General features: G+C 32.7%; 2 protein-coding genes across 2 annotated transcripts; both read right to left on the reverse strand.

The window, feature by feature from the left end:
• Positions 1-713: 713 nt before the first annotated feature.
• Positions 714-7,363, reverse strand: LOC101205188 (RNA polymerase II C-terminal domain phosphatase-like 3). The gene is made up of 12 exons (XM_011658489.2): positions 6,271-7,363; positions 6,063-6,195; positions 5,871-5,926; positions 5,712-5,772; positions 4,216-5,610; positions 3,203-3,772; positions 2,977-3,123; positions 2,606-2,874; positions 2,390-2,501; positions 2,053-2,310; positions 1,734-1,780; positions 714-1,629 (listed from the first exon to the last, which is right to left on the reverse strand). Exons 1-12 carry the CDS (start codon positions 6,912-6,914, stop codon positions 1,566-1,568), a joined length of 3,756 nt encoding a protein of 1,251 aa, XP_011656791.1. The 5' UTR covers positions 6,915-7,363; the 3' UTR covers positions 714-1,565.
• Positions 7,364-10,108: 2,745 nt separating this feature from the next.
• Positions 10,109-16,277, reverse strand: LOC101204945 (protein LAX PANICLE 2). The gene is made up of 4 exons (XM_004140602.3): positions 15,258-16,277; positions 15,019-15,066; positions 14,783-14,855; positions 10,109-10,635 (listed from the first exon to the last, which is right to left on the reverse strand). Exons 1-4 carry the CDS (start codon positions 15,947-15,949, stop codon positions 10,444-10,446), a joined length of 1,005 nt encoding a protein of 334 aa, XP_004140650.1. The 5' UTR covers positions 15,950-16,277; the 3' UTR covers positions 10,109-10,443.
• Between the last annotated feature and the right edge of the window lie 5,582 nt (positions 16,278-21,859).

A 21,859-nucleotide genomic window follows, 5' to 3' on the forward strand; every position in this document is an offset into this window, starting at 1 on the left:
AAATTTTCACACCTTAGTCTCACCAAGAACCATCTAGTTTCAAAATCACTCCATCACCCTGAATTTTGACTTAAATTCACTAAAAAACATATATATATAAATTATTCAAGATTGATGATGTAATGTTTATTCTTTCAAACACATTTTTATATCACCAAAATTGGTTTTAAACCATTAGATCTAACTAATTTAAAAATACTCTCAAACATCTCTGTTCTATTATAACCAATCTTACAACCACGCTATGTTCTTGTCAAGATTTCAACCAAATAAAGCCCAAATTCACGGTTTCTTCTCAATTTTCCTAACTATTGGAACCAACATGTTAAAAATTAATCTTAAGAGTAGGAAGAGTGACTATGGTTTTCATCCTAAGACAAGGCTACACTAGATCGAATAGGGAAAATATTTAAACATATTGAAAATTCACATTTCGAAAGAAAAAAAAAAGCTTATAGTTGGATATTCCATGACGCATAAAGTAATTTTAGCAGTGAAAATTCCAGTCATTTCTTTGAATATACGAATCCGTTTCTCTCGAGATAAATAATAATAAATATAGTAAAGAGTAGGTGAAGTTCTTGATATTTGGTAAAATTAACATATGCTTTGTTTTTACTCTTTTAAAAAATAATTAACAAGGAGCTTCACACCTTAATTGAGCTTTTCTAAAAAATTTATAATTTGGTTAACCAAATTCATAGTTTCTTTCCTTGAAAAAAAATGGTCACGACTATACTTTCATAATTCAAACTTGAAATCTTTGGACAGATTTTATAATATATATTACTTTAAGGGGAAAAAGGGAAGTAAGAAAATTGGTCCATTTGCAAGTATTGTTGATATCAATTATCAAGTGATCGGAAGGAAGGCTTTTGTCCTTGTGCTACTCAGTCCTTGCTCAAATCTTTTGAGCGAACTCCTTATTTCCTCCTTCCTGACTTGTTAGCTTAAAAACACATACAAATCTGCCACCCCAAAATCATCAGTCCAATCTTGCATTTGCAATTCCTTCCCATCTCATTTTAATTGAGCGGGACCATTTAAAGATTAAAACCTATAATTGTTCTCTCACGCCATTCCAGACCAGAAAAAAATTGAAAAGCTAAAGCAAAAGAAAAATGTAAAGAGGCCCCCGCCAGTGAAAATTGGAGCCGTATGTGAGAACTCACAATTTTCCCAAATTCATTTTCCCTTTCTTTCTCACTCGCACTATTACTCTCCTCCTCCTAGTCCCTTCCTTCATTGACCCGTTGATTATTTCAAATCTATCAAAGTCTCTCTCCCAGGTAAAAATACGGGACAGAATTTCAGTGTAATCTCTTTGGGCTGCTTTCCACACCATCTTGTTGTAGGGCGTGTTAGATGGGGAGTTAACATCTCTCTCTCTCTCTCTCTCTCTCTTAATAGTCTTAGGATTTTCCTAAAACTAAACCTGGGTCTATAGCCACCGTGTTGTGTTGAGTTTCTTCTCCGTGTTATATAATCTTGTATTTAAATCTTTCAGTTTTAATTTGGCAAAAGGTGTGTGTTAAGGTTTCTGGTGGATGGGTGCGTCGATTGGGTTATGGTTTTATGGCAAAGTCCTGCTCAGTTGCCCTCCGGTAAAGCAAAGCCGATGCTTCCACCCTGTGCATTGCTCAAAAAGGTTAGCCCAAAAAACTATAACAATGAACTTCAAAACTCTAAAACATAAAGGCACGAGAAAGGGAAACTTTGAACAAGAATCTCACCACCCAGGATGAACCACGAATCTGCCAGTGGAGAGAGCCCAATTCACCTGTCCAAAACAATTGCAACAAGGAACATCAACACAGTGCGTAGGTCCCATTAATACACTAAAATTAAAGTATATGATGTATTCATACACCCCAAGTGCAATGATACTTTATCCTCAAACAACCTGCAAACTTTTAACTAATTAACAGGTGAGTTAAGAGTTTTCAACAAATATTTCCTCCCCAAATATGATTAGGAGTTGGATAAGTAACTGGAATAAGGAATTCCCGAATGTAAGAGACCACAATCCATAGTTAAAGAGTGTCACGCTACCTTATCAGTTCCAAGAGAATTTGCAACAACGTGGGTAACCTGTTCGTCAATCTGGTTGGTGCACTGGGCGCCAAACTGTTCAGCTGTTTGCCACAGGGGATGGAGATGAGGATTTGCTTCACCAACCGGAAAAACCCTGCTAAACACTATACGGCAACCAGCCAAAATCTTTTGTTGCTCAGCGGACAAGATAGTTCTAACATCTACTTGATCTAATTCAGGATTGGAGAAAAAACTTTGGTGGATTCTCTGGATAACCTAAAGGACCAAAATTCAAGATGAGGAAAATTAACTAATTCATTGTATTATGCTGAACAAGTGGAGAAACAAGATTTACCCCCAGTGAAGATGCCAAAGTACCATCTTCTGGTCTCTCATCATGATCAATCTCTAGAAGAGAAGGACCCAAAAGCCCAAACTGGCGCCTACTACATGGAAAGTAAGTATACCTGCATAGAAAGCCAGAACAAACAAATTCATGAGATCCCAAATTTGTAAGGTGATCAAACACTAAAAACATCTTCTAGTTTAGAGGAATGGATCATATTCTTACCTTTCTACAACAATCAAGTTCATTTTGTTGTGTGGCCACACCCTGATGGAATCATCTATTATAACAACACCAGACTCCATGCCCAAAACACCTTCCAGATCCTTACTCTTGGGTACCCTATCATCACCATCCAATGGGTCTCCATCATCACCTCGAGAAATAACTCGCCCAGCAAACAGAACCCCTTTTGGATCAAGCACTTTTGCCATCTCTGTTGCATATAACTTGTTTCCCATTGTGTACAGATGCAGTTCATAGAGTTCGCTGGCCTAAAATGCAGAAGAGAACACAAGCACCAAAGTATCCAGTCAACACTATTATCCAGTTACAACTTGAAGAGGAAATAAAATTATATAAACCCTTCAACCGACCTTTTCCAAGAAGTTCCAAACCCCTGGCCGTAGTTTTGTCCACATTCCCATATGAGGAAATCGAAAAAGATGTCTCTGTGCCTTCTCACGATCCTGTTCCTCTTTCTTTCTCAAAATTTCATCATGCACCGGATCTACTTCCACAAACTAGAACAAGATCATACAAGTCATGAAATTGAATTTCCAAGTTGATAGTGAAATCAGCTTTAATTATCAAAAAAATAACCTTAGCAGAATTCAGAAGTGTGTGATCTAAATCCAAGACAAGACAGAGTTTGCGTGCAGCAAACATTTTTTTCTGCTCTTCTATTCGTCTTGCCCTCTCTCTCTGGATAGCGGCCTTTTGCTTGTCATCATAGCTATCAAATAGATGCTCGAGATCTCCCCATGCACCCTGTGAACGAGAGGATGCAGCCATATCTACTGCTTGGAAAGCAGTTGTCACAGGTTTACTGTCCATAGAGCTTGACCCTACAGGCTTTGATGAGGAATTCGGTGAAGAAGTTGGTGGTGAGGGAACAGACATAATATCAGCAATATTTTTCAGATTGTTTGTGAACTGTCTACCAATGTCAGGCAGTATTGTTTGTGACGAAGCTAATTTCGAATCTCCCTGGCCTTCTTGCTTATGGCCATTTGGTATGTCCCGACTTCCTTCTGTGTTTGAAGCAGTTGGTACAACGCCTTTTAATTGATCATTTCCCAAGCTCCCAACCTTCTGAAGAGAATTACCATGGAGAACACGGCGAGGGTCACGAGGTTTCATACGAACTTTTCCCAAATCATCCTGTCGACCCTGAAAATGATGAAACATGTGCAAGATTTAAAATAAACACAATATCAATCTAGAATAAGTTACCACAGATATTGATAAACAAAGTCACATGCTTCAACAGCATAGAAACAGGCCAGAAATGTGTGGGTGTGGGTGTGGGTGTGGGGGGGCAACTTTGTTCGATAAAAATTTATGGATCATGTCAGAATAAAGGTACCCAAATTTGTCATTTGTTGAACTCTTGAGTCAAATTAAAAGCAAGGAAAACCAAGTACTTGTGTACTTGAAATTACCAACTTAATTGGGAGGCAACATCTTTTCAAGGAGACAAGCAATAAGAAATAAACATTATAATGAACATGGGAAGAGGCAAAGCAGCACATATTGAAAGATATGCATACGACGAGCAAAGGAAAGTATTGTGCATAACTTTAAGTGTTCTGAAATAATCAACAATCACTCACCACAGCAACCACCGGTGATGCACTTGGTGTTCCTGCTGATTGCTGCAAAATTCCAGATGTCGCAACAGGAGCATTTATTAGTGGACTAGATCCTTGACAAGGATTTAAGCTTGTAGGACAAATTGCATTTTTTTCAGGTTCACTTGACTTCAATTTCAATTCTGCAGCCAATTGCTGCTGTTGGCTCATTTTAAGTAAATTGAGGAGCATGGTTGGGTTGACAACAATATCTTTCAACAGTGAGGGCAAGGAAGCATCATTGCTATTATTTACAGTAGGTGTGCACTCATTTCCAGAACCAGAATTGTTTGTAACATTGCTTTTTTCAGTTGCATTTGCTTCAGCAATTTCCATCTGATTCCTATTAAAAAGTCTGGGTCCCGCTGGCATGGTATCTTCTAACCAGCCACCACTTCCAGATACAGCTCTCACATCACTTGCAGCTACTGCAAGATTCTGAGATCCAATCCTCAGCCTTTTCACTTCAGGGCCATCTGTATTAGGCTCCCCATCCATCTTTTGCTTTCTCAAGTGTAGGGTTGCAGCAGATTCTAAAATAGAAGAACTCTGCACTGAGGCCATTGTGCGTGGATTAAGATCCATACCACTTGCATCAGAATTGACAATTCGTAGCCTAGGGTCCCTGCTTTTCGCTAAAGGCTTTACTGTTGGATTAGACACAGAGCTTGGAGGAGCAACATTTAGAGGACTAATCAGTACTCTAGTGCTGGAACTATCCATGTTAGGGAAAAGACCTGTGGATACATTAGAAGCGGAATTTGACTTTTGACCTGGTTTAGAAACATTTGAAGACTTTAAACTTCGGATGATGGAAGAACTAGAAACCTCCCCACCAATATCACCACCCCCATCGTGTTCTTCTGAAGGAGTTGGACTAGGAAGTCTATCAGCCATTGAAAAGGAACTTCGACCAAACTTCTGTTGATAGGTTGAAACAGCTTTTAGGGCATCAGTTTCATAAGGATGCGATCTAGATCCATCTACAGGAAATGCCATCTTTGTAGGGGCGTTTCCTGATTTTTGGACAGAAAAAATTGTAGGAGCTTCTCTGGTGGGTGATGGAAGACTGTCTGCATCATGATCCTTGTGAAGGTCTAACAGTGGGAGTAAGGGGCCTCTACCCTTTATACTAGATACCCCAGATTGCAGTCCCTCAGATAAGATATTTAAGTTATTTTTTCCCTTAACCCCAAAAGGTATGGAATCCGAAGCCAACTTATTTGAAGGAGTTAATTGTGAACTAGTACTTGTATACGCAGAATAGAAATCCATATCTTTCACCCCATTAGGTATATGAATCTCAACCTCTTTAGCACTGCCTCTCATGCTGGGCAAATGGTCGAGGGAATCTGTAGATGGCATTTTGACCTCTACCTGTAGAAAATAGTCAGGCTTTAGCTAGAACATATCAAAATCTCCTACATAACATAATAACATCATTACACAATAAGGAAAAAGAGAACGGTATACTGTACCGATTTTATCTGCTCGGGAGAAAAGAGAGGAGGATCGCAATTTTTTACATAAGAAAGCAGCCTATGAACAAAACCAACATCGAATAGTCGTTAGATACTAAACAAGCAGACTAAACCTCCAGATGGAATGGAAAATAACGGGCTATGATGAGCAAAAACCTTGACAAATGTTCCTTGTGCTCCTCCTTTTCGCTGAGGTTCATGGAGCAAAACACCTGAGATGAAAATGTAACATCTCCAGTGTTCATTGTCATAATCATCAATTAATAATATACGTTAAATAAGATTTCCCAGCAAAGGGAAGCTTATTGACTAAACAAAAGAGGGCGCGAGATTCTTGGGGTGCCTTACGGAATTGATTAAACGAAGAGCAGCATATAATCGTTGAATAAGCGCATCCTTTCTGGGCACTACCTTTCCCTGGAGCAATTCCACAAACGTCTCTATAGAACTATGTATTTGGGAGCAAACTTCCTGAAAGGATCTACAAGAAAGAAATCAGACTGTCAATTTTCCAGCAACCCATCGATCCAAAACTGAATTAGATCGGTTCACTTACTTCTGGGCGGCGTCGATAGTAACACCATCCAATGTTTTCTGAATAAATTTCAGTAGTTCGTCCAATTCCTTGGTCTCCAAATCAAACTCCTGACCATTAATATCCATATCACGACTATCGGACAACATTGCTTTAGAGTCAGCAACCTCTTCGACAAACTCCGTATCCATATCAATTTCACCCTCCTCCAATTCACCTTCCTCTTTCTCCCCATTGGCATTATCACAATTCATTTCATCCCCACTATCATCAATCACAACTCTATCCTCTTCCTTGGTAGTATTACTCCCATCATCCTTTGCATTCCCAAAAGGAGTAGAAGAAGAATGCTTGGATTTCTCATCGAGGTCAGCCTCCATAACAAAAATATCATTCAAAGGCTTATTCTGAACTGCCTGTGCCCAAGCAAGATTATACAAACCAGAAGCATAACCATGACGCATGGCAGGATAATTCTTATACAAATCACTCATGGTCCAAACTCTAGTCTCCCGATTGGAATCTTTAGAAGGTACAACCACCTTAGGAGAAGCAGAAGAATCAAGCTTATTAAAATCCTCTTCACTGATCTCCTCAACTGAAGCTGTATCAGAGATTTCCCCTTCTTCAACGTCTTCAATTTTAAGAATCTCGTCTTTCCCCATTAACCCCCACCACCACCTTAGGGTTTCTCGGAGAATTTCGACAAATTGTTCAAATCAGATCCAAAAACTACCATAAATAGTATTTACGTTGTTCAAGGACGAAAAATCTTAAAACAAACCGATCTATCTCCAAACGAAAATTACACAGAAAACATTAAAAAAAAAAAATTAAATTAAACTTGATTGAAAATCGCAAGTTTCTTTCTTTGGTTCGTTCTTCTTCTTAGAATCGGATCCAATTAGAGGGAAGAAAAGGAAGTGGGATCTGTATAAAAGCAGAAATTGATTGAATTAAAAAGAAGAAAAGGGAATGAGATCTGTAGAATGAGAAAGAAAATGAATTGAGTATGTGAAATTATATAAAGGGGGGATTGAGGATTATTGAGGGGAAGGAGGGAAGTAGAAGATACGAAGAAGAGACTAATAGTAAGAGGAAAAGGAGAAAAGAAAAAAAAAAAAGGAGGAGGAGGGAAATAATTAATAAATAATAAAAGAAAGAAAGGAAAGAGTGGCGGAATCTAAGAGAATGCGGTGTGAATGAAATCCAGCCATACACGTCAGCGATCCGGTAAAGCTTAAATGGCGTGCTCATAATCGCATTTGCTCTCCGCCACTACATATACTTTTTTTTATATATATTGTTTTTTTGGCTTTAAGGAAGACGTCATCAGTCAGCCCTCAGGTGGCATTGTATTTGTTTCTAAAATCTCACTTTCATTATGGGCCTCAACATCACACTCTTTTTACTTACTCCTGGCCCAATTCCAATTACCTTTTCTTAACAACAATTAACACCACCTATTATTTAATCATTTCTATTTTATAAACTTCGATTATATAATATATAAACTACCATACCTAATTAGTTTCTTAATTTTCTATTACTGTTCATTGTACCCAACTGTTAGCCCAAATAATATTTATTGTAGCAATTTACCATTGTCTTCCATAATTCTTTCCTCCCATTGTAGTTTGTGTTGAATTGCAAAAGATTTTATAAACCTTTATACGATAGATTGCTTATTTTAAAGGCCTAACTAGAAATTGATCTAATGTTTAACAACAAATGACGGTCTTACACTTCCACAAGGTCTTGATTGTTTGTTTATCTGGTTCCTCATTGTACCATAACAACTATGCTATGTAAAGACTTAGTCTTCTTACTTTTAATTTTGTTACAATGAAGTCTCGTGCTTTTAAAACGGTAACAATTCCGTCTTTGTAGTTTCAAACTTATAATATTTTAATTACCTTACGCATAAGAAAAAACTAATCAAACTCTACTGTCGATCCTATCATGTATCGATTTAGTGTTTATAATTTATGACAAAACTTATTCCTTAGTTTATCAATCGAATTCTTTACAAAATTGAATGAAATGTTGGTACCGTTTTTTTACACAAATGACTAGATTATTACAAGTAATGGTAAGATATCATGCATAAATATCATACATGCTAAATAGTTTAGAGATTAAATCATTACAAATTTGAATCGTGTAAACACTAAAATCAATACTGGGTAAGATTTGATAACATAAAATTAGTATTTAATACAAAACATTTGAACACACAACACAAACAATAAAAGTTGAAATAAGATGTAAAAGAAATGTATGAGAAAGATAGTTCAAACTAAGATGGAGAAAAAATAAAAAGCATTATGATACATGACATGTCATTTGATTTCAAAGATGACTAATAATGCAATTGATGATGTAGTCGTCAAAGGCTAGGTCGGCATTTATAAATGTACTTGCAGTCCAAAGTATTTAATTATTCGAACTATATGATAATTAATTTTATATCAAGGGGTGCACCTAAAATTTTGACTACCTACCATTTTAAATAACAAATTATTTATTTGATTCACACATGTGTAGTATCATAACGACTCCTTAACACTGCTTTCTCACTTTTTGGGCATATATCATATAATAATAACTTAATCAAACACATAAATCACACATATGATCTATACAAATTGTAAATCTATTTAAATCGTTATTAGATTTAGTGTATATCAATGATAAATCCATATAAATTTAGAAAAAAAATTGTAAATATTGACATTGGTGAATAGTTGTAAAATAATAGGACCTTCAAATGTTTTATTCGTAGCTACTAATATTTTATAATTTTAAAAAAATAATAAAAATGGGCTATTCTTCAATAGTTTTAGCCCACAAATAAAGAGACAACAAGCCCAAGCAAAGGTTGGGTTTCTTTGGCCAACTAATTTATTTGGGCTTGGCCCAATATTTTCCGTTCGTTCTCTATCAATTCACCCACCATTCTCCTCACTCTTTTAAATACAAATATAGTGCATTTTACAAAATGACTCTACCAACACTTCAATGTTTAAAACTATCCTATAGACTATCTTTCTTTATATTATTTTCAAAATAAAACAATGATTTTAATAGAGCCAATAAATTTGTTGGCTTCTGCATATGTTGATCGTTAAGTTTTTATTTGGCCCATCATAATATTTCAATTTGGAACTTACAAGTTTGTTCTTTATTTTAATTGTTCAACAGTTCTTAAAATTTATGTTCATCCAAGGTCACAATGGTAACTAGAAAAAAGGTGTTAATCTAGTAAAATTGAGAAGAATTTTATTAGCCAACAACAACTTAACTCAATCGTATACGTATATATACGTACCAAAATTCATATACATAACTTACTAGCATAATTTATGATGAATTCTTCCTAAGTTTCTATTTTCCTTTACAATATTTACTGTACAGACAAGCAAGTTAACTATTCAATAACGTTATACAAAATTAATGAAACTTTTGAAGTCTATAAGTGACAACAAACTCCTATTAAATGTATTATAACAAAATTAAAACAACTACGTGCATATATAACTGTATCATAGTTAGAAATATACACTTAAAAAGTTGATTACAATCAAGATTTTGTTGGTTAGTTTATTTTTAAACAAGTTTATGAACCAACTAAAATCATAGAGTTTATTTGTTTGAATCCAAAATCGTGCAAATTTGGAGTAAGTTGATAGAATTTATTAACACTTAAAAGCATAGCGCTAACTTAACGATAGTTGACATTCAATCTTTACTCTTTTTTTTTTTACGTCAAATGTACAAATCTTCCTACTCCGCTTATTCAAGAAACGAAGTGCAAGAGTAAATGAAAAAAATAACAAAAAGATAACAATTAAGTTAGTGATAAACAAAGAAGAATGTTTGGAGAAAAGACAAGTTGGATTATAGATGAGAAAACGATAATTACAATTAAGATGAAAAGGTGGGGATGTGATATGATCATAATTTAATTCCTAAACTAAGAAAGGGATGGTGTGTGGAGGGGTAAAGAGTATAATGTAAATCAATTAAAGTCAGAAAATCCATCCTATTCCTAGCTTAGGGATATATATTTGGATGTTGGGATAAAAAGAAACTGAAGGAGTGAAAAAGAGATTAGATATATCTAGATTAATTAGAGAAATAATAATGATATAATATGATGATAACAATGGGATTATATATTATAGGAATTAATTAAGAAGGAGAATTAGGAGAATTAGGGGTTGGAGGAATAATGGCATAGTGAAGAACCATAATGTGATCAATAGTTGAGGAATTTGGAAGCAAAGTGGTAAGAGCTGAGTCTTTAGAGCACCAAATTTTATCCCTAATATGCTGCATTGTCAAGCAACCTTCAAGCTTTTCCCCTCTACATCTCATCTCAATCTGAAAAAAAGAAAAAAAAATACCGTCAATAATCTAAATCAAGAATTAAACGATGAACTCACTGTACGTAAAACTTTATTTACAACAACTTTATAAGTCTAGAGTTAGTAAATCAAAGTTATATTCGTAAAATACAATTACTCGATAAATATAAAAAGTTGTAAAAGATAAAATAGCTTTTAAAAACAAGTTGAAGCTAATATGGGTAGGGTTGAGTTGAAAAACAAGTTGAAGCTAATATGGGTAGGGTTGAATTGATGAGTTGCGAGACGGTATCGCCGCTGCCCGGGGCAGCAGAAAAGGAAAAAGAAAAGAGAGAGGGTGACCGAAACCCTAATGAATAAAAGGACCCACCAACCTCAATATATATTGCGCCCATTCCCCACTTCGTATCATCAAAATCTTCATCTCATGCTCATGCATGTCTCTTTCACATTCCTAATTCCTCAAATATATTCCTCTTTTTCTCCTTTTCTTTTTCCATCAAATTTAAAGTTTATAAATAAATCCAACCCTAAACTTTTCTCCTCCTTAATTATTGTGTTGATATGAGTTTTTATATATATATATAATATACAATATTATTCCTCATGTTTATTTTCAACGACCCATGAATCATTCCATCCTATTATTATTATTGTTATTGTTATCTCTCTCCAATGTTATTGGTTAGATGAGAAAAACACACTAGAGAGAGAAAGGTTTTGATTGAAACTTTTGAAGGAAAAGAAATCAGCAAATGGAAATGGAAAGAAGAAGAAGAAGATGGTGAGGTGGGAAAGACGAAAGCATGACGTAAGAAAATGAGGAATAGTCAATCCATGGAAGGTTGTAGGTAATAAGATTATACACCACGTGGGATTTTCCTGGCCCTACGATGATGATCTTTCATCTCATCTCATCCCTTCCCTTCTACTTCACCACCACCTTTTTTCTTTCTTTCTTTTTTCACAATTTAATTCGATCATTTGTATTTTTCAAAAGAAAAAGAAAAAGAAAACCATGAGCATTTTCCATGCATATGCTGTCCAATCCTTATATAAAATACGTAGTTGGCACGTAGAAATATAAAATTATAAAAATACTATGGATTCAGCCAAAGCTTATATTATTATTTATTCTGACCTAAAATACATACCAATATAAACATATATATCCATTATTCACTTCAATATATAATAAGAAACATAAACTATATGATAATCTATTGTCTAATTAATGTTCATAGAATAAAAAACCTAGGCTGCTCTACGCACCAATAACAACAAACCCCAACTAACTAATCAATTGCATTATTGTTACCTAATTAAACACAACATAAACAAACCAATGAAAATGAATCACCACAATGATCATTAAAAAAAAAAACAAATAATCAGACTTTACTATGTGATTAATATAAGTCAACTCAAAGTTATGTCCAAAATGTATTAACCAATAATTGAGGTTTAAGTTTAGATTTGAGTGTGTTATGTAAATGGGTGAAGTTCAACTTATTCATTAGGATTTATTTGTTTTAGTATACACATTTTACCTGAAGTTTATGAGGAAGAATTATAAAAATACTATACCTTCAGCAGGGGACTTGAGTTTTTCTTTTGCATTTTTCTATTGTGGGTTGAGAGTTTTTTTTTTTTTTTTTTTTTTTTTTTTTGAAAATATACATTATTGTGGGTTGAGAATTAAGAAAGTGATTTAATCCTAATTAGTCAACCATCCTAAGTCTTCTATCTCTCTCTTTCACGCTATGAATAGAATAAGGCAATCCAATAGCTGTCTGTTCATGACATGAAGAGCATGCAATAAGACCAACAACAGAAAACAAAAACTGTATGCATTATTAATAAATCAATAATTAGAGTTGACTGCTAATTAAACAATAATAATGTTTACATACAGGTTTATGAGTAGTTTAATCAAATGGAATGTCTGGGTATGTCACATACATAATCCTCACTAATCATACATATGTGTTATAATTTTTAATAAAACTAAGGGACAGCTGGCTTGACATCAACATATGTATACACATAATAATTAAGAAATTTAATTTTGTTAATAAAGACAAATGTAATGATCCTTCCTTCATTATTTTCTATCCTCAAATATTGTTGTCTCAAGGGTATAGTAGCCATGTCGAAAGAATGAATGCATATAATATATAAAATCTCATACAACATAAACTTATTTAGTTTTCTTTTGGATATGATTGGATAATCTTTGAATTAATTAAAAAAAATACTAGTCCTTTTTTTTAAAAAAAAACACATAATATACATTATATTAGCTCAAGTTTGTCTCATTTTTGGTTTGATGCTTTTATAAATTACCCATTTAAGAACAAACCTCAATTCAAGCATCATTATGATCATGGGGAATAAACTAAACATGTGTGTTTGTGCGTGTATGTATTACATCACATGGTCATGCATGCATGTTTCTTCTAAATTACATGTATAATTCTCTCTTTAATTAGGATTACAAATATCACCTTCAAAAGTTCAAAACATCACTAGTAATAAAATAAAATAAAAACGTCAATCACCTTATAATTAAACCAATCCTCCACAATTAAGATATAGTTTGATCAATCATTTGTCTTCCTTAAGTTAAGTTTATGACTAAACAACTAAAACAAGAAGTTCTTGAGTTTTATAATCAACTTATCTCCCACATTTTCAAAATCCAAACTAAGTTTTAGAACCAATAAGAAAAAAAAGGGACAACGATCACAAATAATCAAGAAATCACTAAACGTGCAAAAGGACAGAAGAATTGAGGAGTTTTTCACAAGACATGATTTAATAACCCTTTTTTTCCTCTTTTAAAACCCAAAAGAAATTAAATTAAGAATATGCATGGATTGCAAATGAAATAAAAAGGGGAGGAAATAGTAACAAAAGAAAGAAAGGGTCCCTTCAATTGCATGCTATTTTGGTAAAGATCAAATGAATGTAGAAATAAATTTGAAATATATGATAAGTGATATGTATAAAGAGAAAAATACTTGCGTTCGTGCGAAACTAAGGTAACTTTAGGCACAAATAATGAAAAAAAATATAAAACTTAAAAAAATAAAATTATAATGCGTAGGAAGAAAACTTTTAGGGCAATGCAATTATTAGGGAAGAAGACATATAATAGTGGGTATTTCATCATCAAGTGTAAATAAGAAGCAATATAATGCAACAAATTTTTTCATTGCCCATTTAAAATCATTCATATACTAAACTATATATAATAAAACCTCCATTTATCAATCAACATACACATACTTTAGCTACGTATAACTAAACTATATAATAATTCATGTGTATAAAGACAGCTAAAGTTATTAGAATTGAATAAGACTGCAATCTTTAAACTCTATATAAACTTAACTACATCTATGTCTAGGCATTTGAGTATTTTTTACAACTCTTTTCATGAGTTAAACAGTAGTTTTGGCCAAGAACTTATTACTTTCTGTATCTTTTTCTTCTTTTTTTTGTCTTTTCGATTGTTTTAAGGTTCTTGCTTTGGTTGTTCGCTAAATACAGTTGATGAACAGCTATGAAATAACAAAGAAAGTAGTTTTCATTCTTAAAATAGAAAAAAATAGCAACCCTTCTTCCAAAGTTTTATTAAGTTTATAGTTAAATTGTAACTTAAGGTTATTTTTTCTATACTCATTTTCTTCTAGGTTTTGGGAAAGGGAGCGGTTGTTGGTTAGTGTATTTGTTTTTATTTAATCCCATCATTTTTAATTGAATTTGTTTACTTTATACCATTTTTTTTTCAAGTTACAAGAGAAACACCCAAAAAAAAAAATCCATAACGAACCAGACATGAAAGCTTGTGCCCCAAATTTTAGAAAGAAAGAAAGAAAAAAAAAAAAAAGGACCCAATTCCCTAGATATCGACAAGACAAAAGCTTTTCTTCTCAATCACACCCATATATTTCTAAAATTAATACTACAAAAAGTTCAAGTTTTTTTGTTGTGTTTTTGTAAAGTGTAATGTAATGTAAAAGAAAACCCTCTTATATAAATGTATATTTTGGTTGTGATGTTTCTTTCATGTTGTTTAAGTTTGATTTATGAATAAGAAATGAACAAAAACGTTATTTTGAGAAATTTCAGCAAAGTAAGTTAAATTTTATAAATACCTCTAATTCATTGTCCAATCTGAGCTTTTTCATCAAGTACTTGATTAGTAATCGAACTGTCATCTTTCCATCCCTTCACAAAAAGATGAAAATTAATTATGAGTTATACTTAATTCAAGTAAAATGATACTCAAATTTTGAAAAACAAGCATTTGCAAATAAAACCCACATGCTAATTTTGTTAATTAACAAAGATCCAATTCTAAGTAAGGTAAAAGGAAAAAAGGAATCAATACTTGATTCTCAAGTAGCTGGATCTGTGAGGCAACACTGGTTGTTTTCCTCTGCATTGCAAAAATCAAACCAAAAATAGAAAAAAATATCATCAAATTAACTTTATAAAAAAAATAACTAAAAGGCGGAGAAAAATGGAAGATCTTTTAGTAGTACAAGATTGTAACGAAAATCAAATACGGATTGTGACAAAATATGTAAAGAAGATATTTGAGGGTGTAATTAGATTGAGTTTTCTTACTGGTTTAATTCCAATGGTTGAAGAGAAAACCAAATCCCAGAATGAGGGCGGCGAGGAGGGTCGATAACCCTAACAGCATCGGAGCTAGATCCGGCGGCGGCGGCGGCGGTGGCAGCGACTAAATCAAGTCCAGGGTGGAGTTGAAAGGGAGTTGAAAAGTATGGACCAAAAGGAATAAAAGAAGAAGAACAATTAGAAGAAGAAGAGTTATGAGATGAAATAGGTCTAAACGTCCAATTAAGCTCCGGTGGCGGCGGTGGAGGCAAAACCAACGCCGGAGTAGGAGAAAAATTTCCAACGACTCCCAACGACGACTCATTCGATTTCGAAACCCCGTCGGAGGGTAATAAATCAACCTCTGTCAAGCCAAAGCGAAACCCTGGTGGTTGTTGGTGATGGTGGTGGTGATGGTTGTGGACGACGACGTCAGGGGTGGTAGCACCGATGCTAAGACGAAGCCAACTCTTATCGGCGACGACGGCGGAGTCATGAAGAGTTAGATCCTTAGAAGTAGAAGAGTTTTGGTTGGTTGTTGAATCATGATCTTGAAGAGGAAAGAGATGATGTTGATGATGATGAGAATTATTGTTATTATTATGGAAACCCTCAAAATGACTCATGAGAGGAAAACTTGGAGAGAAGAGATTAAAAGGAAAGGAAGAAGGAGGAGGAGCATAAGTAGGAGGAACCATTTGTGGTTCATGTGATCAGGTGGATCTCAAAGCAAATAGCAGCCATACTGAGAGGGAAGGGACTTTATATATATATATATATATATATATTATATAATATGAGAGGAATTAGAGAATAATATTGGGAATGAAGAGAGAAGAGAGGAGCATTGACTAGAAAGAAAAAAGGGTTTTGGTAATTGGTTTTGATGTGTGATGGTGGACAAAAATATATGAGATGAGAGGACAAGGAAGAGGAGAATAAATCTTGCAAATCTCACTTTCCATTAATTCTCTTTGTTTGGAAGCTTGTGGGTTTGAGAGACGTCTTGAGACATAGAAACAAACAAACACACCTATAAATTTCAGATTAAAATAATATATTATATATCTATATATATTTTTCATTTTTGTTCTCATGACAACCATAATAATAAATAGATACATACAAGAAGAAGAGGGGGAAATTTTGACTTTATGGAAAGGAAATTAAATGTGAGAGAAATGTGAAGCAAAGAGAATAATGGAGAAGTAGGGAGGGGATGGTAAAGAAATAAGGGAGGAGAACTTTTTAAGGGCATGTGTCCGAGGACAAAATGACCAAAAAGGCTCTTTGTTTTACAATATCACAAAAAAGGTCCTTTTCATTATCCCACAATTTTAGAGTTTGGGGAATTGGGGAAAAAGCAATCCCACACACCCTCTCCTCTCCCACCCTTTAATTTAACTCTCTCATATAATTAATTTCCAATCACATACTCATTAATTATTTCATCCCTTTCCTCAACTTTTTAGGGTTCCATCTCCTAACAACCCATTATACTTTCCAAAAGTTTCTATAATTGGTATATTCATCCATTACTGTTATATATCAACTACTTAATTAGTTTCCAATATATTTGTTGAAATATTTTGAATATATTATTTGTTGCTTCCTCTTTATATTATTTACTATCGTTATTCTCAAAATTTAGAGAAAAACATCATATAAACTCTCTAATCTAATCCTACAAATATAATATGAATTATTTCAAAGCACCCACTCAAAATTAACAGAGTATGTGGGTTTAGATAATATAATCATATAATTTGACACAGTTGCACGATAATACATCAAACTAATTAGAATCAACCACACAGACACTCTTATAAGAAACTTGCCAATGTGTATATGACAACAAATTAAAACACACACACACATATATACTTGAATAGATCATTTAAACCTCAACCATTGTTTTAGTTTCTGCTTAAATTTGAACTAAAGTGATTACAGAAGCTGTCATTGATCATCAAGTGTAAGTGTTTATATATATTGAGAATTGAAAAGAGAGGTGTTCTCTAGGGAAGAGGGAGTTGGAGAGAAAGGAATTAAAAATATAGAGAGTATGAAAAAGTGGAAGGGCATAATGAGAAAGAGAAGGGAATGGAATCCAGTGAGAGAATATTATGAATAATAATATAAAAAGAGGAAAGAAAAGAAGTAGTAAAGAAGAAGAAAGAAGAGAAGTAGAGAAGGAAGAAGATGAATAATAAAAATGAAATAGATTTAAAAAAGGAAAGAAAAGGGGAGAATGATGATGATGGTGTTTCGTCCTCGATCCGAGAATCGAAACATACAAAAGGACATATGGGATGGGAAGCATCAGCCATGGAGGCTGGCGTGGCCTTTTTTCTTTCTTCTTTTTTCTCTTCTCTTTTGGTTTTTAACTATTTATTATTCTTATTTAAACAAATAGGCATGGGTACGTACCCAAATTAACCATGTGCCACTCCACTCTATTCCCTTTTATATATATATAAAATCTCAGATTGGTTTTGATTGAAAATGGTTGCAAGTTTGAACGTAATAGGAGCATTTTTAAGAATAATTTGAGCTTACTAAAATCAATTAAGATAAAAAATATACAGTAAAATTTTAAAATAATTTAAGTAGACTATAAAAATGAAAATTTCAATTAAGTAACATATGGTCTAATGAAAGAGTAGAAGAATGATTGTGTGGTTTGAAGGTGAAGTGAAGGTGGGTGAGTGTGTTTGAGTTAATATTTATTCACATAAACAATGAAATTTGGTTTTGTGTTTAGTTTTTGTGTTTTATCATACTGAAAAAAGCTGACCATGTTCTTTCCAACACATTAAAAACTTTTTTTAAAGAAAATTCTCTCTCTTTCTCTCTTTCTCTCTAGAAATTGATAGAACATAGAGAGAATTAAAGAGAGAGAAAAGAGAGAGAGAGTGTGTGTGAGATGGAAAGAACATCATTATTTGGGGAATATGAAGACTTTTTGCATGAGGGGTCAATGCTCCAATTTTCCATCTCACACTCTTCCTTTCTTTCTTTCATTTGCTTTCTATACTATTTTATTCTTACATTTTCCATTTTCAAAACATCCCTTTTCAACATATCAAAGAAAAAAAAAGGGTTCCAAATAGTTATTTGGGACTCCACTGTTGGTTTTCATCTGAAAATTTTAATACAAATTTTGTTTTTAATGGAAAACTTCTTAATACAAAGTTTTGGCTACTTTGGTAATTAGTAACCTTTTCATATAGTATTAAATACAATACACTAAGAACGTTGCCAACTTTAGAATTCTAAAAAGTCGATGATGGGTAATTGGTAAAGTAGTTGATATTGTACCGATTGATTTAAAATGAGGAATGTTTGTATAATTTAATTTGGTATACTCAAAATATATTTATTTTAATATGAAATTACTAAAAATAAATAAAAATAAATAAAAAGAAGGAGTATTTATCATTATTATATAAAAATGGAAAGTAAGGGGCAGAGTCAATTGACCCATCTCATTCTAATCCCCTTTTGTATTTGCACTTACAACACTATTCTACTATACTCCCACTTCTATTGTACAGAATGGCCATAATTTGGATTTAAATCAAAGTCAAAAAGTCCATATTTGTTATGTGGAACATCAATTATTTCGTTTCTTCCATGATTATAGGTTACCATGGCTCTCAAATTTGACATTGATAGGAGAATATACATGATTAAAACATATCACTAAACACATTTAAATTATGATATATATTTATATTACCTTCACTATAAGTTAAATTAAAAGAATCCACGATCCAAAACCCAAATCAAAACGCTAAGAAGAATCATTAATAAAATTAGAAGAATGATTCAATCACTATGAATCAAAATGAAAATCAAAAGCTTCTAATTCAGAGAGTCACCAAAGTTAATTATAATTAATTATCTCATCCCAAGTATTAGATTGGGGCTTCTCCATATCTTGAAAGTTTATTTTGTTTTGTTCAATCTACAGCAACACCGCAGTATCGAAGATATTTCCAATTTATTAGCTATGATGCATATTCTATCGATTAACTCAAAAGTTTAAGCTTTGTAGGTGAATGCCAATTTAATTGTATATCATGCATCTAGTATCTACACTCACTCATAAGCTCTAAATATGAAGACCCAACAAATATATTAATTGGAGAGAAAACAACAATACAAGGGTTTGCTTGAACACAAGATAATTCTAGAGCCATATTGTTATGATATCGTCTTAAATCAACAATTTACTTAAAAGCGTAAGCTATTAGGTGAAGATAAATTTAATAAAAAAAACCCCTCTCTACCATTGTTCTTTTTATATATATATTTTAAGTTGTATTAATGAGCCCATCTATAGCTCTTTGCCTGTACAGAACACTTGCCTCTTGAATCAACATTTGCTTTTGGGTCCAAGGTATATATAACGAAGGGGGTATGAATGTGTCAACTCCGATCCATTGAGATATTCTTGTTTGCCTAGTGATTTCTTCATCCTCCATTGTTTTGTTGAAAAAAGAAAATCAGAACTTTTAACAGACAAAGAAGTGCATAAACCCCAAATAGGGTTACCATTTATCCTTTGGGGAGCATTAGTGACATAAAATGATCACATATTGGAAGGTATATAAATGTGGTGTTGAATACGTGAGATGAAGAACTTGCATGAAATGGAATCTGATGAAGACAGACAGAATCCGATGTTGGTAATGTAATGAAGATGGGGTATCCCAATTTGATATTATATAAATATATGTGTGTTCTTGTCGTACTGAGAAAGATATAAAAGAAAACCAAAATTATTATTGTAAGAGAAAAGAAGAATTAAAGAAGAAAAAGAAAAGGTATTTGAATATAGGAATGTTCCCATTATAGAAATCTAGCCTAATCCCTACTAAACTTTCCCTCTCTTTAACTTCTTTTCCCCACTTTATATCATACATTTCTAATTTTTAATCTCAACCCCACCAATAAAATAAAATAAAATGAAAAAAAAATCTTTTTAAAAATAATTTTGTTCTTTAATATCATCATCATGCCATCATCAATTCCATCATCATACATATTTCCCACATTGTATACACAATTACACCCTCCTTTATATTCAGCTAACTTCAACATATAATGTTTTTGAGTGGATGTTTTTTCCTTTATTTAGTCCATAAGAACTTTTAATTTTCTATCCACTTCTAAAAATTGGAAAGAGGAATTGTAATTTTTTTTAAAAAAAATCATTGAGATGATGTTTTATTTTCCTCATAGGTTCTTATCAATTCAAGCTAAAATGATTTTTTAAAAACAATGTGTACTATATTAACTAAAATACTTATCTTTTCAAATGTTTTAATTTTTAAAAAGAATTTGGAGTATTTAAAAATTACCAGTTACCCTTTTATAAAGTAAATTTATCAAAACATATTTTTTTAAAACTTTAATAATTGATCAACATCATTTTGTTTTATATATTCAATGACATATTCAACGAGGGGGTTATTATTATTATTATTATTTTGGAAAATATATACTTTGTGAAAGTGATAAAATATTGTAATTTGTAAAAGTTAATAATTAATATCATGCATGCATAATTAAAACCATCATTCAGCAGTTCATAAGATTATTTTGGAAGGAACAACGCAACTTTACTCTTTTTCTCTAAAAGGTAGGTGATTTGTAAGAAAGTACTCAAAGAAAAAGCAACATAAAATAAAATAAAATAAAGACCAACTTTTAGAAACCAAGTTAATCCCAAGCACCTTCCAAACCATAAGATAATAAAAATAAAAACCAAGGGAATGACCACATTTTTCACCAGGGCTAAAGTAAAACGTTTGAATACAATCCTATAAGAAAATCAGAATAAACAATAGTTCAAACTTTATTATTATTATTATTATTATTATTAGAAAAATGCAACACGAGTACTTTTCAAATGATCTCAAACTTAATCCTACTTTCGTCTAAAAACACGTTTAATTGTCAAGTTCTAATGGAATATGGTTCATTAGAAAGATGTCACAGTTAATAATAAAACTTAATGTAATCTCATGGATAGAGGTCCGATCTTCCTTCCAACATATTGTAAGAAAAAAAAGCATAAGAAAAAAGAAATCAAATGCATTAGAAACTCGAGGTTATATATACTACAAGTTCTTTAATAGTGAGGATTAGAAACCACAACGACTACATCAGTGATTGCTTAGAATTAGAAAGAGGCTCAAATACGCTCACAAATAGTGTTTAAGGACACGTTGCATTGTAAAATAGACAATTGTTTTTTTTTCAATACATCAAATTTAAAAATGAACGATCGAATCTTTAACGTCTATAAAAGAATAATGAGTTACATACCTTTTGAATCATTTTTCTCCAATAGTTGTAGTTGACATTTTTAGCCGCACTGGACATCATGTTGTTTCAATAGTGGGACAAAAATAATAATAGAGATGAATTTTTTGTTTTTTTTCTTAAAAAGAGAGAATTACTTGATAAAGAAAAAAGAAAAAAGGAAAAAGAAAAGAAAGTAAATGGGTTTAGTTTCTTTTTGTATTATGTGAAAACTAATGATACTGATCATACCCATACACATATATCCATCCCAAAAATCGATTTGATTAAGA

The sequence above is a fragment of the Cucumis sativus genome, chromosome 6 (genome assembly GCF_000004075.3).
Source record: "Cucumis sativus cultivar 9930 chromosome 6, Cucumber_9930_V3, whole genome shotgun sequence".
NCBI lineage: Eukaryota > Viridiplantae > Streptophyta > Magnoliopsida > Cucurbitales > Cucurbitaceae > Cucumis > Cucumis sativus.